At 42.5% G+C, this 15857-nt stretch overlaps 1 protein-coding gene across 1 annotated transcript in view; it reads right to left on the bottom strand.

Annotated features, from left to right (window-relative positions):
• The window catches only part of GRIN2A (glutamate ionotropic receptor NMDA type subunit 2A), a gene marked incomplete at both ends in the record, with an annotated part of 369440 nt that overhangs the window by 92230 nt on the left and 261353 nt on the right, over positions 1–15857 (bottom strand). Inside the window, one exon of the mRNA XM_081255266.1 lies at positions 8–213. Coding sequence (XP_081111392.1) covers positions 8–213 — 206 coding nt within the window. The remainder of the gene's footprint in view (positions 1–7; positions 214–15857) is intronic.

Below are 15857 nucleotides of genomic sequence, written 5' to 3'. Positions count from 1 at the left end.
GACTCACTTGATTCTGATGAACTTCCGACATGGCACAGTGTTCCTCACACACGTCTCAGTCAGCGGGTCTATGTCTTCCACGATGACAAAGGGGGCCTCCTCCAGTGTGACGATGCTCAGATGGTTGTCGTCTGGCTCACAGTCTGAAAAGGACTTGTATCTGGGCCACACGGAGTGCCTCAGGCTCAGGGTCTGGTTCTCCCACTTGCCCACCTGCAGTATAAAGAGAAAGACACACCTGTGCTTTCCTGCACCACGGGTTTCCAGAAAGGTGAGTCCTCCCCCGTAAGAGGTATGGGAGAAGAACCCCATCATCTTCAGGGCTTTTCTGCTACCTACCTCAACGTACACTTCTGTTTGTATGCTAAGAAAGATGAGGACAGAGGGAAAGCAGAATACTGGGCAGCTCCCATGCCCTGGACTCTCCCCAGACTAATAAATACGGGGGTGGTGACAAAGCACTGATGCCGTTGGAGATCCCCAAGTGATTGTGATGTTTTGCCAGAGCTCAGGGCCACTAATGTCAAAAAGAGCAAGGACTTTTAGAATCAGAGGTCTAGGCTTGAATCCCCACATCTGCCACTTGCTAGCTGTACAACCCCAGACAGGTTTTTAATCACTATGAACATCTGTTTTCTCATCTGTAAATAGACACAATTCCACTTACTTTATAAGGATGTCGTGGGAATTAAATAAGGCAATTCGAGAAAAGCATACAGGGCAGAGCTCAGCACGTAGTAAGGACTCCAAACTCTCCCTTTTAAGTATGGAAGAGAGTCAGTGAGAGGGAGAGAGATTTTAAAAGTGCTAAGAAAAAGAAAAAGAGGAAAGGGGAGAGGAAGACGAAGTCCAAGAGCAAGAAAGAGGGAGGACTGGCCTGAGAAACAAGGGGGTAGAGCAGGTGGGCAGACGAGAAGCCTCCCTTCGAGCTCAGATATGGTTCTATTTAAGTTGAAATTAAGGTGAATTTTTATTAATCCAGCACAGAGTGGAGACTTTTACTGCTTACTGTACATCAAGACCTGTCAAAGCAGAATCGATTGTGTTCCCTCCAAGCAGCTGTCGGCATCTTAGTGAAATCAAATTGAAGGCTGTATGTTTTGAACCTTAATTTTATTTGACAGCTTCTTGGCACTCTCGCACACACACTGGGAGAAAGCTGCCCCCAGCATTGCACTTTGTGCTTCCACCTCCCGTTCCCACGTGCAACTGCTCGACACCACAGGGCAACGCTTTATTTGTAACACAAACCTCAAGGAAAATACCTCATCTGAAGAGCTAAGTGCCAAGTCCAGCCTTGTCTGTGTTCATGTGACCCACTCACCTCTCCTCCTGTAATGTAAGTGTCAGCAGAAATGAATCTCAGGCCCTTAAAGAGAATTCAGACACACTGGACACCAAGAGAGGTGATATGTGGCAGGAGAGAAGGCAATCAGTGTTCTGGAAGATGACATCATCATTTGGACTGGAAAAGGTTTGCTGCTTGTAGAGAAACACGCCGTGTGGCCAATTACAAAACTGTCCAGCTTCACTGATACCTTCCTTTTTAAGTTAGGAAGGGCAGTAGAGTAATTTGGTCAAGCAAACACGTCCATCTCCTCAGGCTGTGATGTAACACAGGCTGGAGAGAATGTGGAGCCCATCAAATTCTTAATTCATTCAACATAGATTTATTGAACACCAGCTATGTGCATGCTGAGACCAGCCCGGGAACAATGAGGGATAAAACAGAACGATTCCTGCCTTGTTGGAACCATTAGTCAGCTGCCGGACAAAGACCAAGCCAATGATAATAAACATGCAAATAGATAAAGAGATATCCAAGCTCTTCCTTTTGGAACATGTTATACCCATCTCTTTCTTTTTCATCTCCCTTAGAAAACTCAAACATAGCCTTCAAAAGAGCCCGGGCAGTTCAGTGGGTAAGACAATGGCTTTTGGAGTCACACAGAACTAAGTGCTAATCCTGGCCTCACCCATTAGCTGAGAATCCTTGGGAAAGTTGCTTAACCTCTCTGAGCTTTGCTTTCTCTATCTGTAAAATGTGGATTGCAACAGGATATGCTTTCAGAACTGTAGTGAGATTTGAATGAGGCAAAAATGTCCTTGAAGCATTGAGCACAGAACTTAACATGTAACATAGATGGCAGCTGCTATTATTTTATTATTGTAGGTAGCATTTAAGATACAGCTCAAATATCACCTAATCTGTAAAAGCATTCCTGTCTTCCCTGGTAATAGAGAACTTTGCTCCCATCTCCACCACAGCATTTGATGCTATACTTATAACAATGTCACTTTTGAGCATGTCTGTGTAGTCAGGAAATGTGCCAATATTACCACTTAGTTTAATCCTACAAATTCCACGTGGTAAGGATTATTATTCCAGCGTCACAGTTCAGCAAACTGAAGCACAGAGAGATTATGTAAACTGCCCAAACTTGCACAGCTAGTAAGTGGTGGATCCAGAGCTATACCATGGAACTATGTGAATCCAAAGGTGCTTTCCCGCTAGTGTTTCTATTGATTGATCTGCAGTAATCATGTTATTGCTCCAAGACCCTTTCTTCCTTGCGGAGACAGCTCCTAAAGTCCCAAGGTAACATAAATAGAGGCAAAGCCCGTTTAGCCAGCAGAATCTTTGGTGATGTCACTGACCATGTCACATACCCTACACCACGGGAGGCAGGCAAAGGTTCCAGCCCAAGGCTGACTCATGGAGAGAGAGGCTGCAAACGTTTATGAGTTCCCAGAGTGCAATAACTTCCTAAATCTCCTCTAAGTTCCTCTCTCCCTTCCCAACATGTCTAAGTAAGCACCCATGGGTCAGCCAAGGAGGGTGGAAGCAAGTGGTGGGTGGGAAAACTTGATTAGGAGCTGAAGCTGCTGTGTAAACATTGCCCTAGATCCTGAGAGCTCCTTCTCTGAGTCTGACAGGCTCCTGTTCCAAACGCCAAAAATCTCAACTCCAGGATTTTATATACCAGATAGGGGAGAAACAGACATCCTTCGCTTTCCCCTCCCATGTTCCTATTTACAAAGGACAATATAACTGAGCCTGGAGTCTGTAGACAGGCTTAAAAGAGATTCGTTTACTCCATAAACATTTACTGAGTGGCTACTAGGTGCCAAGCACTGCGCTAGGCACTAAGGGTACTGTAGTGCAAGCAGCACAATTTCTACTTGCAAGGAATTTTTATGCTAATTGGGAAGACAAACATGAGTCAAATAACCACATAAAAATATACATCATACAAACTGGGGGGAAGAAATAAAATATGGGTCTAAGACTGGAAAAAGGGGGAAAGAAATCATGTAAGTTTTCCCCAAGAGGTGGCACTTAAGCTGAGATTGGAAATCCAAGGTGAGTGGATGAGGCGATAGAGGGAGCAGAGGGAGAGCCCTCCAGGCTGGCAGGGGCCAGATGATGCAAAGCCGTGCAGGTCCAGTTAAGGAGTTGAGATCTGCCGTAAGAGTTAATCTAGTCTGTTATCCAGAATGGAAAAAGAAATGAAGAAATCATCATGAACATGGGTCCATAGATAACTTTCCCAAAAGTGGAAGCTTCTTGCCCCTTCCATTCTTTTTTTTTATTATGGAAAAATTTTAACTCATACAAAAGTAAAATACTAGAATGCATCTCCATCTTCCTATTATCTAGCTTCATTAATGACTAACTCATGGTCAATCTTGTTTCATTTATACTCCCAACCACTCCTCCCATATTATATTGAAGGAAATCTCAGACATCATAACATTTCATTCACAAATCCCTGATTTGATTTAAATACCTAATTTTCATTTGCTTAACAATATTATACCTCAACAACCTATGTGTTTGTGTATGTTTCACTCATTAGATTGTGATTCCTCAGTCTAGCAGGGATATATATATATATATTATATTATATATATTAATATATATGTATATTAGTTGGTTTCTATGTCCACAGCTTCTAACTCAGGGCCTGGCACAGCTGGATAGGTGTTGATGGACTGAATGAACACACCACACTTAGCAGAGTTTGTAACATTCGATGACAGTGGTTTGTGTCTGCTAATCCCAAACTCCTAATTTATCCCTCCCTCTCTTTCCCTTTGGGTAACCATAAATTCCTTTTCTATGTCTGTGAGTCTATTTCTGTCTTGTAAATAAGTTCATTTGTATCATTTTTTTTTAGATTCCACATATAAGTGACATCATATGATATCTGTCTTTCTCTGTCTGACTTGACTTCATTTAGTATGATAATCTCTAGGTCCAGAGATTATTAGTCACTATTCTTAGCACTATTTTAATTCTTATAAACACCCTATACACAAGAAGGTGTGGGCAGATGATTTTTATCTCTATCATGAATTTTGGACTTGAAAACAGTCCCAAATTCCCCCAACTAGGCTGTGTGGGAGAAGAAAAAAATCTTTATCTTCAAAATAAACTGGATTTTGGTGATAAACCTTTAAATGTTTTCAGCAAATAAACTGAAGTTTTGAGGACAAAGAAAAATAATTGACCTCTAATGGAGAAAAGTGATTTTGTTAAAAGAAGTGTAGAAAGGGGAAATTAACTTTGTAATGATTTTTTAATCTGTTCTTACTAATAAAATTTAAATGCTGTGCTTTTAGAAAGCTAATTCCTCTTCAGCTCCTAGGAAGTGTTTTGTGACAGGGCAGTGATTACTTATCAAAACGTTCAGCCAATGTCTTCTCAGAGCAAAGATAATTTCATCTCCAGAAACTGTCATAAGTTAATATTCATCCCTTAAGGTCTGGTTACATCCATAGCGACGTCACAGAGGCTGCAAGAGGCTGGAAGAAATGAGGTTAATAGATGTTTGTGACTCTCCTTTCAAAGAGGTATGAGTGCTTGATCGTATTTGATCTATTCACGAAATGCTTACAAGAGACAGTTAAAATCACCTCACAACTGTTCTCTCCCAAGCCACTCCCTAAAAACATATATCTAAACACCAAAATCATAGATCTACCTCTACTCAAATCCTTCCATGACTCATACTGCCCACAGAATCAATCAGGCTCCTCTTACATTAATGGACCCTACAGTATAGATCCCATCAACCTCAATACACTCTGTCCTCTCTTTCTATCACTGTTTTGATTTCTCTTTTGTACACCCTATAGACACCCTCACACTAAAACATATACATCTACACCTTCAAACACACATACGCTTACACCTACACATACTCACATGTGTATGTACGTATATATGTATGTGCATATGTGTATACAGTTACCCCTTGAGCAACGTGGGGTTTGGGAGCACTGACCCTTCACGCAGTCAAAAATTCATGTATAAGATATAGTTGGTCCTCCATAACCATGGTTCCTCCATATCTGCAGATTCAACCCACTGGGGATCATGTAGTACTGCAGTATTTACTACCGAAAGAACTCCACAGATAAGTGGATTCAAACCCGTACACATGCACACATATATATATCATGTATTTATACATCTATACATAAACACACAGCTACACTCATACCTACCTGAATTCACAATACACACATATATACACTCACCTCCACACACGTACTACACATACACACATGCCTAACACACCTACACTCACACCTCTACACACACGCACAATACTAAGCCACAATGACGCATACACTTTTCACTGTCACCACACACACCCTGAATGACACCTATTTCCCGCCTTTGCCTGCACTACTTCTACGTGAAATTCCTCTCCTTATCATCTCCAATGACTGAGAAATCCTACCCATTCTTTCCAGGTACAGCTCAAATACCGTCTCTCCCCTGCAGCTTAATACTCCACCTGGAATGCGGTTTTGAGCATTCTCTTTTTCCCTTGAATTCTCTCGCTTGTTCATTCATGAGCTCAATACACATGCGTCCAGGGCTTTACACTGGGCCAGGCACTGCAGGAGTCTCTGGGGCTACAACTGTGAACAGTGCAGGCTGGTCCCAGTGCTCAGACTTTCTAGTCTGGTTAGAGAAGAGGAGCTAAAGCACACTGGCCATGAGATAACGTGAGATAATAAATGTGGTAACTGACACGCTGGGGTGGGCACAGGATACTGCTGGAGCAGAGAGCTTCCTGCTCTGCAAGGAAACCAAAGATGCTTCTTAAGGAATTGACTTCCAACCACGAGCCAGACCAGCAGAGCTGTGTGTGCTTTGCTCCGGAGTTCCATCTTTGTTCGTAGGGCAATGGACTTGTGTAGAGGGATGGGGATGGGGATTATTGAAGATTTTTAATCAGGGGAGGGATACAATGTCTGACGTATTAGGACATTTCTTCCCAGTGCAGTGCAGAGAAAGGGTTTGTGCCTAAAAGATTCTGAAGGCAGAGTGATGGGTCAGGAGGCAGCTGCATTAATCTGGATGAGTCTGGCAAAGGGCCGCATGGGGAGGGGGCATGAACTCACGGGATCCCAAAGTGGTGGAATCAATACAACTTAGAGACCGATTGTGTATCTGTATGGGGGTGGGGATTAAGGGTTCAGTTTGCCCTGTATTATAGAATCTCTGGCCTGGCCAGCCTTTCACACAACATGACCCACATTGGCTGTAATACAGTGTTCACCACATTCCAGTTCAATAAATATTTGCTGAACTGAACTCAATTCAGAAGGCAGCACGGCATCAATTTTTACTTAGAATTCAAAGTTAAAAGAGGAGAGTTGCCTGTTTACTCAGATCCTCTCCTTGGAGACAAGACAATAGGGATTGTAAAATTAAAAATCAGAGATGAAATTTATTAAAACCAACAATGAAAGCAGAGTTCACGCTGCCTGTGCTCCAGCTTGACTGGCCCTGGTTAGCTCATTGAGTGATTTCATAACCAAGGGGGAAACAGGTCTTAAAACAAACACTTCACATGTGCAGAACACCGGAAAACATTTCACTCCAGATAATAAGCAGGGATTTACTCCCAAGCTGGAGAAAATGTGAGTAATTAACTCTTCAGGAAGATGCATTTCAGGAGAAAAACAAAGCAAACGGGAGGCCAATTTCTCTCCACCTGAAATATAAAGTCTTCTAAAGGACATAAGATAAATGTCCATGAAGGAAATTTAAAATGACTTAAAGTCCGTATTTAGCATAAATAGCATCACCGGTTAGCATCACTTCCATGCCTCTGCATGCAAATGCAGAGCTGAGAGCAGGCTTACACATGAGTAATTCTGTGTCTTCGGTTGCTGCTCGAAGCCAAAAGTAGATCTGAATTTGATTGACCTGGAAACTACAACAAAGATGTCTGAGCCACAACCCTGACTTGATACTAAGTTGAAATGTGCTCTATCTGGAGTAGTTTGCAGTTGAGTCTAGTGATTTTTTTGTGAACCAAAACCCAGTCTAAAGTTCATTCAAGACAGCTAGAGTCTGCTGAAACCAGATGTCACATTGCACCCCAGATTTCCCCTGCATGGTACATTCAAACAAGCTTCTACAATAAAACTGCTGAAAAGCAGGTGTGGACCAAACCTACTTTATCTTCAGTGCCATGGGGTCTCAGATGGCCACTGGCAGAGTGAAACTAAGAATTGCTTTTCAGGTGTTAAAGTAAAGCACCTGCTTCCTTTGAATGCACTGTCTTAAATGCAGTTACTGAAGGTAGTGGGATTACGAGACTTTAGCAGGAATAAGAACCTCTCCTTGGGGGCTGATTAAGAATGCAGACTCCAAGGGGAAAGAGGGGGGAGGGATAAATTAGGAGTATGGGATTAACAGATACACAACATTATACATAAAATAGATAAACAACAGTGATTTACTGTACAGCACAGGGAACTATAGGTCAATATCTTGTAATAACCTATAATGGGAAAGAATCTGAAAATACACATATAAATAACTGAATTACTTTGCTATATACCTGGAACTAACACAATATTGTAAATCAACTATACTTCAATTAAAATAAATGAATGAGTGAATGAATGCAGACTCCTAGATCGCTGGAGTGTATGCATCAGTAAATGTGGGATGAGGCTTGGGAACCTAACTTTTTTACCAGGATCCCAGTTCATTCTGTTCTGGAGAGAAGCATCTAAGAGAAGCACCTAAAGAATCATACGTATGGCTACCAGCAGGATTAAACACAGCATAAGGAAAAGATGGGAATCTTTCTTCTTGGGTTTCTTATGTAACCAGTAGCAATTGCCAGCAGATCTAAATGAGTTGCATCAGCTATTAGAGCTTTAATTAAATTCCTCTCAGTTGAAATTTCAGAATTGCCTGATTGTTAAACAGCTCACATTGGAGCAGTTGATTTTTTTTCTCCTATAATAACTGTTCTCAGGATAATCTAATGTCTTTATGGATAATGGCATCGGCTGTCTTAGGACTCAGCACTGATCTGGTAATTCACGGAGATGTGTTTTGATCACCGTTATTTCCTCGAACAACCTGCCTATTGCTTCCATTCTCCTCTTGAGGTTCATTCAACACGAGAAGAGCTCAATGCTCATTCAAGCTCAGATTTAAAAGTGAAAGTCTCTGCAACAATGAGCCTCCATTTTCTTCAGAAGTTCATGTATTATCTTCAGTTCTACAAAGTCCCTCTGTTTCCAGGTCCCTGGGGATGGAGAGAAGTTCTACTTCTTTGGTTTATTTTTATTTATTTTTTTTTTTGCGGTACGCGGGCCTCTCCCTGTTGTGGCCTCTCCCGTTGTGGAGCACAGGCTCCGGACGCGCAGGCTCAGCAGCCATGGCTCACGGGCCCAGCCGCTCCGCGGCATGTGGGATCCTCCCGGACCAGGGCACAAACCCGTGTCTCCTGCATCGGCAGGCGGACTCTCAACCACTGCGCCACCAGGGAAGCCCTGGTTTACTTTTAATTATTTAAGTGATCTTAAAAAGTGATGTGTGTCCTGGTCATTAGCTAAACAGTTAATAGTGTTTTCTTTCTCTCCTTTGGCTCCATGTTGGAATCATTTAACATTAGAGACTTGAAAAATCAGCAAAAAATAAAAAGGAGCCCTCTCACAATTCCTAATTAATTTTTGAACCCTGTCCTGGGAGTCCTTTCATTATGTAACTTCTGTATCAGTCAGCCCTCCAATAGGCTGTAATAATTATTAAATAATGAATAAGTATAATAACTGGCATGTCTTGAGACACTGTGATCACTCCAACATGCACTTTCTCATTTTACCCTCACATCCCTGTAAGGAGAAGGTCATCATTACCCTCATTTTATAGACTGGGAAACTGGGAGCTGACGTGACTTGCGCAAGATCAAAAAAGCAAGAGAGAGCATCTGGAGGCTGAGCTCAGGCCATCTGATTTGAGAGACTGGGGTCATCACCACTGTTTGATATTCCCAAGGTTGCCATCAGATTTGGTCTGGGAAATATTAAGGCAAACAAGGGAAATGAGGGAACATTCTACGGATCAACTGGAAAGATCCCGCTGTGAGTAGCGATGCCCTGAGGAGCTGGGATACCTGAGCTCAGCCTCCCCAGATGCACGGCCTGTCCCCTTTCCCCTTTGGAGAGGGGCAAGGTGCTCTCTCCCTGTGAAATACAGGAGGAGGAGAGAGAACAGCCAGAGGTGGCTATCTTGTGGTTTTCTTTCATGTTTTCCAGTTATTTCCTCAGTGTACCTGTGACTTGATTCTTCTAAGGACCTTGAATTCCACCCTGGGTCATGTCTCTGACAGCAGCGCTGCAGTGAGCCCCTGCAGGCTTGAGGTTGCTAACATCGACATCCAAAAGGCGATTAGAATAATAGATCAGGAAAAAATCAGCCGCTCGAATGTGAACTGCGTGACAATGAGGTAATTTGGGGATTTCAACCAAGAGGAATGTAATTTAGGGCTCTAACAGCTGATTAGACTTTTTCTTCGCCTCTGTGGTCATCTCCATCCATTACATAAGGGGCCTTAGAAGGGAGGATTCCATCTTGCCTCTGTCGCACGTTGTACCTGAGATGCTGATGGCCAAGACAATGTGACTCTGTTTACATTGCTGCATCTGTTATCATCAAAATTTGGACTTAAACTTGGTTGAACTCCTGAAAAGGCTGTTGCCTTGGTGAAGAAAACCTGGATGCCTATAGGTCTGCAAAAACACTTCAGGAGGAGATGTGAAGGAAAATGGGACAAACACAGGACCTGGAGTGGGGGAGGATAAGCACCTAATATTGGACGAGAACTTGACCTAAGGACAGTCTTCTATTATAATAGTAGTGATAACCATGGTTATTTTTTTAACACCTTTGCAAAGACAATTTAGAAATACGGAAAAGGTTTTTCTTTTGACCTTCTAATGTACTTTTCTGAGTAAATTTCAAAGATCAGTGTAGTTTCTACTTGTAAGATAAATGAAATACCATTTGCAATCCGGCAGAGTAAATAGCTCTTTTTTGAATATTTACTTGAAGGATATTTAGCAGCTCTTTGCTCCCTTGGCAGAGTTGGTAAGAGTTAGGAGGTAGTCAGGAGCCCTCCAGAGCTGGGCTGATAGCTGAGAGGGCCCTTCATTCATTGGGATTATCAAGTCATTCTTACCAGCCTGAAAATCATGACAAGGCTGGATATGAATACAGGTCTGACTCCTCCTCTTACTCTTGGGCAACTTTTTTTTTTCCATGAAAACCTTGCAAAGTGGTAAAAAAAAAAAAACTGGGGGCTGAGTGTGTAACAGTTTATAAAAGGAGATAAGTTCCAGGTAATTAAATTGCAGACTAAGGGAACAGGAGACTTCCAATACATCAAACCTGACTTAAGGGATAGAACGGGCCAAAGGCTCGTGGATTTCCTCACTCAGCATTATGTAAAAAAGCCAGTTCCATTTGGATCTCAGCCTGAACATTCAAAGTTAACCTCATTGACAGTATCTGCAGAGTTTTAAAATAAGGTTATAAGACCTGGGGGTATTGATCAGTTGCAAAGTATTTAATTCTCTCGCCCGTGAAAAGTTACTGGGTTGTGAAAGTTGAAGGGTTTGGAACACTTGGTGTCAGGTCTCTGATGGGCATTCGTTCTTTCATATCTGGGGCAAAATAATACATTTAAGTCTTTGAGATGGACGTTTTCCTCCTTCTAAATGAAAGGGCGAGCCAGGGGTTGGTGCCTGAGGCCTTGTTGGTTATTACAAAGATGCTAACGAAAGCGCTTGTGCATGGGTGAAATCCATCCCTGTGATGAAATGCACCCATATCAGAATTTCCATTCACCTTAAATAAGATGGTATTTTGACAGTCGTTTTTCTTTGCTCAGCTCGGGCCCCAAACTACTTTGCTCCAGGCTTGTCTGAGTCCTAAAGTATTCCAGTGAGAGGATCCTTTGAAACACTAAAGCCAACAGAAGATTTAATGGTGAGGGAACAGTAACAAGCTTAACCACAGCTTTGCCCACTGTTAAAAACATGATTATTAGAAGGCCGTGTAAGAGACAAGGATCCCCTTGGGATGGGCCAGATAAGACTTGCTATTTCAGAAAACTGAGCCTAAGTAGCCCTCCACTGTCAAACCAATTTCATTCAAACTGATTATCCTCATCTTGGACACTAATTAACAATGCCAGAGCCCCACAGAGTTACTCGGATGAAATGAAAATCTTGGTGACCATCCAGGGAGCTACTTGGCATTTCTTATTGAATCATACTGGCAAACTCATAGTTCAAAAGAACCCTAGACTTGGTGTCAGAAGACTCAAATTCAAGTTCAGTGATGATGCCTATGAGCTATGTTGCCTTCGTTAAATCAAAACTTTTCAGATTCACACAAAGTATAGCCAAAGGTAGAAGCCCAAGATTCCTGTTGATTCTGAGTGTTAACCAATAAGCAAAGCTATTCTCTAGGTTTTCGGTCAGTTAAGGTTGGATTACATTGACTCTTTGGTTAATCTACTCAACAAATGTTTATTGAGTGCTTACTATGTGCCATACACTGTCCTAGCACTGGTGATACAGCAGTAAAAGGACTCTAAGCTGGGGACTGGCAAACTTTGTCCCAAGGGCCAGTGGTTTTCATACAGCCATGAGCAAAGGGTGGATCTTATATTTTTAAATGGTTGAAAACAATGGAAAGAATAATATTTTGTGACATGTGAAAATGATACGATATTTGAATTTCCATGTCCATAAATAAAGTTTGATTGGAACACAGCCATGCTCATTTCCTTATATGCTGTTTATGGTTGCTTTCACACTAAAACAGCAGAATTTGAGTACCTGCGATCAAGACAGTATGGCCCGCCAAGCCTAAAATATTTACTAGCTGTCTTTTGTATAAAATGTTTACCAAGCCCTGATCTAAGTCTCTGTGTGTAAGCAACCCACCTACTAATAGGGAAAATAAAATGCTCTCAGAATTAGTTATAAAATAAAACAGAAAATGACAAGTGCCAAAAAAGGAAAGGTGAAGTAGATGCAAGGGAGCATCAGAAGTGGAAGAGGAGATCTGGTGAGAGAGGGGAGACCTTATGAGAGGAACGGCAATTGAGGGAAGTTGTAGAACAGGCAGAGGAGTTGGAAAATCAGTGTGGAGAGAAGAGACTTCTAAGGTGAACGAATAGTGTGGACAAAAGCACAGCAGTTGAGTTTAAGGGACATGTTTGTGGACTAGGAATTTGCCCAAATTGGATGAAATACACAATGTACAAAGGGGATGAGACAGAAAGAGGAATAAAGGGATACAGTGGGACAAGATTATAGAAGCCCCTGGATAGTAAGCTGAAATTGCTATGTGCACATTGCAGTTTGGTTGCATTTGAGTTCAAATTGGCAATTGGCCTTGGGATCCCTTGATAGCTTAGAAGTTAGGGATAATATTGGTGATTTCATACATGTATGGTTGGTATTTATCAGCTCCCACATCTTTTGGAGTTGTCCTATTTTCAAATGATTGTATCATTTCCTTCATAAATACATTCATATTTGCCAGACTATCTGGATAAAGTTAGAGGTCAGTTTATTGACCTCCTCTCCATAGGCCACCTCCAGTCCACTTTAGCCACTCACTCCCATGAGGGGAAATTCACTTAGAATTGCTTGATTCAATGATTCTCAATTTAGAAAACCCCACAGTGCTCTCACACTGCTATTCTCATGTCTCTTCTCCAACATCATTTTGGCCATGGTCCCAGGGCCCTCTCTTTCCTCCCAGTTGATCTACTCATTCCTGCCTTCACCTCCTGCCCATTCCAACCGAGACCTCTTCATCTACCACATCAATACATGTTCTGCCATATCCATAACTATCCTGTCCCCACTTTGTCTTCCTGTCACACCTCCCTGGTACCACCTTCTGCCAACTCAGTCAATCCAACCACTTCCTCACCTGAAAACCACTGAGTACAGGTGGACAGCATCACGTAACCACATAGATGAATACTCTTTTGAATGTAAGGACCCCGTCTCTGACCAGAAATTCTTTTCCCTTTTCCTGATTGGCCATCTTACATTCCCTAGGAAGTATTTCAAACCTTCACACCTGCCCATGAGAAACTGCACCTCTGACAGCGCCATCCTCACTTCCAGCTGATGAGTCTGCCTCTGATTTCACAGTCTACGGACAACCTGCATACCCTACAAACTCACCTGCCTTGGCACACGTCTTCCTTCTCTCCTCCTCCACTGATGACAGAGGCCTCTCTCCTACTAATCCCATCGTCTGAGCAGGACACAGTCCTCTTCTGCACCAACCTCTCCTCTAAAACTGGCCTCAACAAGATCGCCAGTGGCCCTCTCATCACTAAGGCTAACAGGTGCATCTATTTGACAGTGAGACCCACTCTCATCTTCCTTGAGTCTCCCTGCCCTACACAGTCATGATCCTACCCTTTCCAGGCTAGTTCCCACCTCTTTGACTTCTCCAGCTCTGCCAAAATGCAAGCTTCTCTTTTTCTGCACACGTTTTACATGTCCTGACCCTCCCTCCTGCCCTCAGACCTCCATGCTCAGGCATCTACTATTCACTCTTCTGTTATCATCTCTATGTTGACCATTCTCAGACATGGCTGTCTTTCACCAGCTCCTCTCTACTGCCTCCAGGAAACCTCCAACTCAACAGGCTCAGAGCAGAACTCATCATCTTACCTTCAATTTTTTTTAAAAAATGCACAATTTTTCTCATATGTGCCAATGTGGGTTCTTGAAATCTCAACCTTGGAAATATTCCTTAATTCACCCCTCTCCCTCCACCCCTATTTATATTCCATCAATTGCCAAGCTTTGATAGTTCTAATATTTAATTTTTCCTTGTCCACTTCTTTCTTAAGTCAGACCACCACTCAGTCCTGGTCTTCACCTGTCACTGGTTTCTGCCACCACCTCCAGACTTGTCCCCCTGCCCCAGATAGCATTCATCCCAGCCTATCCTCCAAGCTGCAGCCCAGGCCGTCACTCTAAATAATAGCTCTGCATATGTGATCACTCCACTGTCTCCCTTAGAGCCTTTGGATGGTTTCTCAGTACACTTGGAATCAAGTGAACGTGCCTGACCGTAGCCTGAATGATCTATCTCATTCCCAGGCATCTCTAGCTCTCTGCATTCACGCCAACCTCAGTCCTGACATCCAGATCCCTGTTCTACCCCTGCCCCCCATACAGGGACTCATGAATCCTACGGCACAAATCACAGCCTTCTCAGCACATTGCGCTCTCCTCTCAGTGGCAGGTAGCCATACACGCTCCGCACCCTGCACAGAAAACCCTTTCCCACTCTCTGCCTGGCACCCTCCGACTTGCACTTCAGAACTCAACCTAGAGAACAGCTCTTCTGGGAAGCAGTCCCTGATGACCCCACAAAATTGGCTGGGTGACCTCCTCTTTGCTTATCTCATCAAGTATTATAAGTACCCATACACCCTCCTGTCTGCCTCAGCAGACTCACTGAGGGTGGGGACTGTGTACTTGGTGTCCCTTACACCCAATCCAGTGCCCCTTACAGAGTAAATACATAAACGTTTAGTAAGTAAACAACTGAATAAATCAATATACCAACATGACTACCATAACTATGATCTTCCTGTAATCACTACTTTATTTGTCTTCTTCTGGTAATATGTACTGAAAAAAAATGTGGATTTCGGAGTTGGCCTAACTCGAGCCTGAATACCAGCTCTTATGCTTACTAGCTGTGCAACTTGGCTACATTTACTTGTTTCCTTCGTGGGCCTTAATTTCCTCTTTCACCCAGTAAAGTGGGTATGATAGGAGTAATCATATTGTATGGTTGTTGTGAGAATTAAATAAAATCATGCCTACAAAGCAGTTATTACTCTGTTTGCCACATGGTCACCATTGCTCAACCAATATTGGGTGTTTCATTATATACAGGGCTCTTGTAAGAATTACATTAATTCCTTTATGTGAAACTCCCAGCCTGGCCCATAGTAGGTATTCAGTCAAGGTTAATTCCATCCCATCTACAATGTGCAAGTCCTCTTGAGATTGAAGTTAAACTCTAAATGTAGGGCACAGACTATCTCCAGAACAGGAGAGAGCAAGGCATTAATTTTATCAAAACTCCAAGCCCAGGTCTTATATACCAAGATGTCATTTAGGAAATGCACTTGCTTTTTTCCCCCAAAGGGAGACAGATAAGTTCTTCACTTACTCTCTCTATTTTAGACAGAACTTATCAGTTGCCTATTAATATAATTCTGCACACAGAGAAGGTCTTGCCAAAAGCAGCCTGGTGTTATTTTAGCTCTACCAATAAATCCAAAGGCCTGACAATTATTTTTAATTCCATTTGCTGGCTTGAGGTTATGCACAATTAATACATACTATTAATTTCATAACTATAAATGTAACCCAAGCTTTCTTGGATCCTTATGCCCCAAAATGAAACCTTATGAATGTGCTTTTGAGTTCTCAACTGGTTAAGAAGCTGTACTGTGGGAAAA

The sequence above is a fragment of the Mesoplodon bidens genome (genome assembly GCF_964165515.1).
Source record: "Mesoplodon bidens genome assembly, chromosome: 15".
Lineage (NCBI taxonomy): Eukaryota > Metazoa > Chordata > Mammalia > Artiodactyla > Ziphiidae > Mesoplodon > Mesoplodon bidens.
Note: the sequence above shows the minus strand (reverse complement) of the source record. Positions and strands in the feature narration are given on the sequence as shown.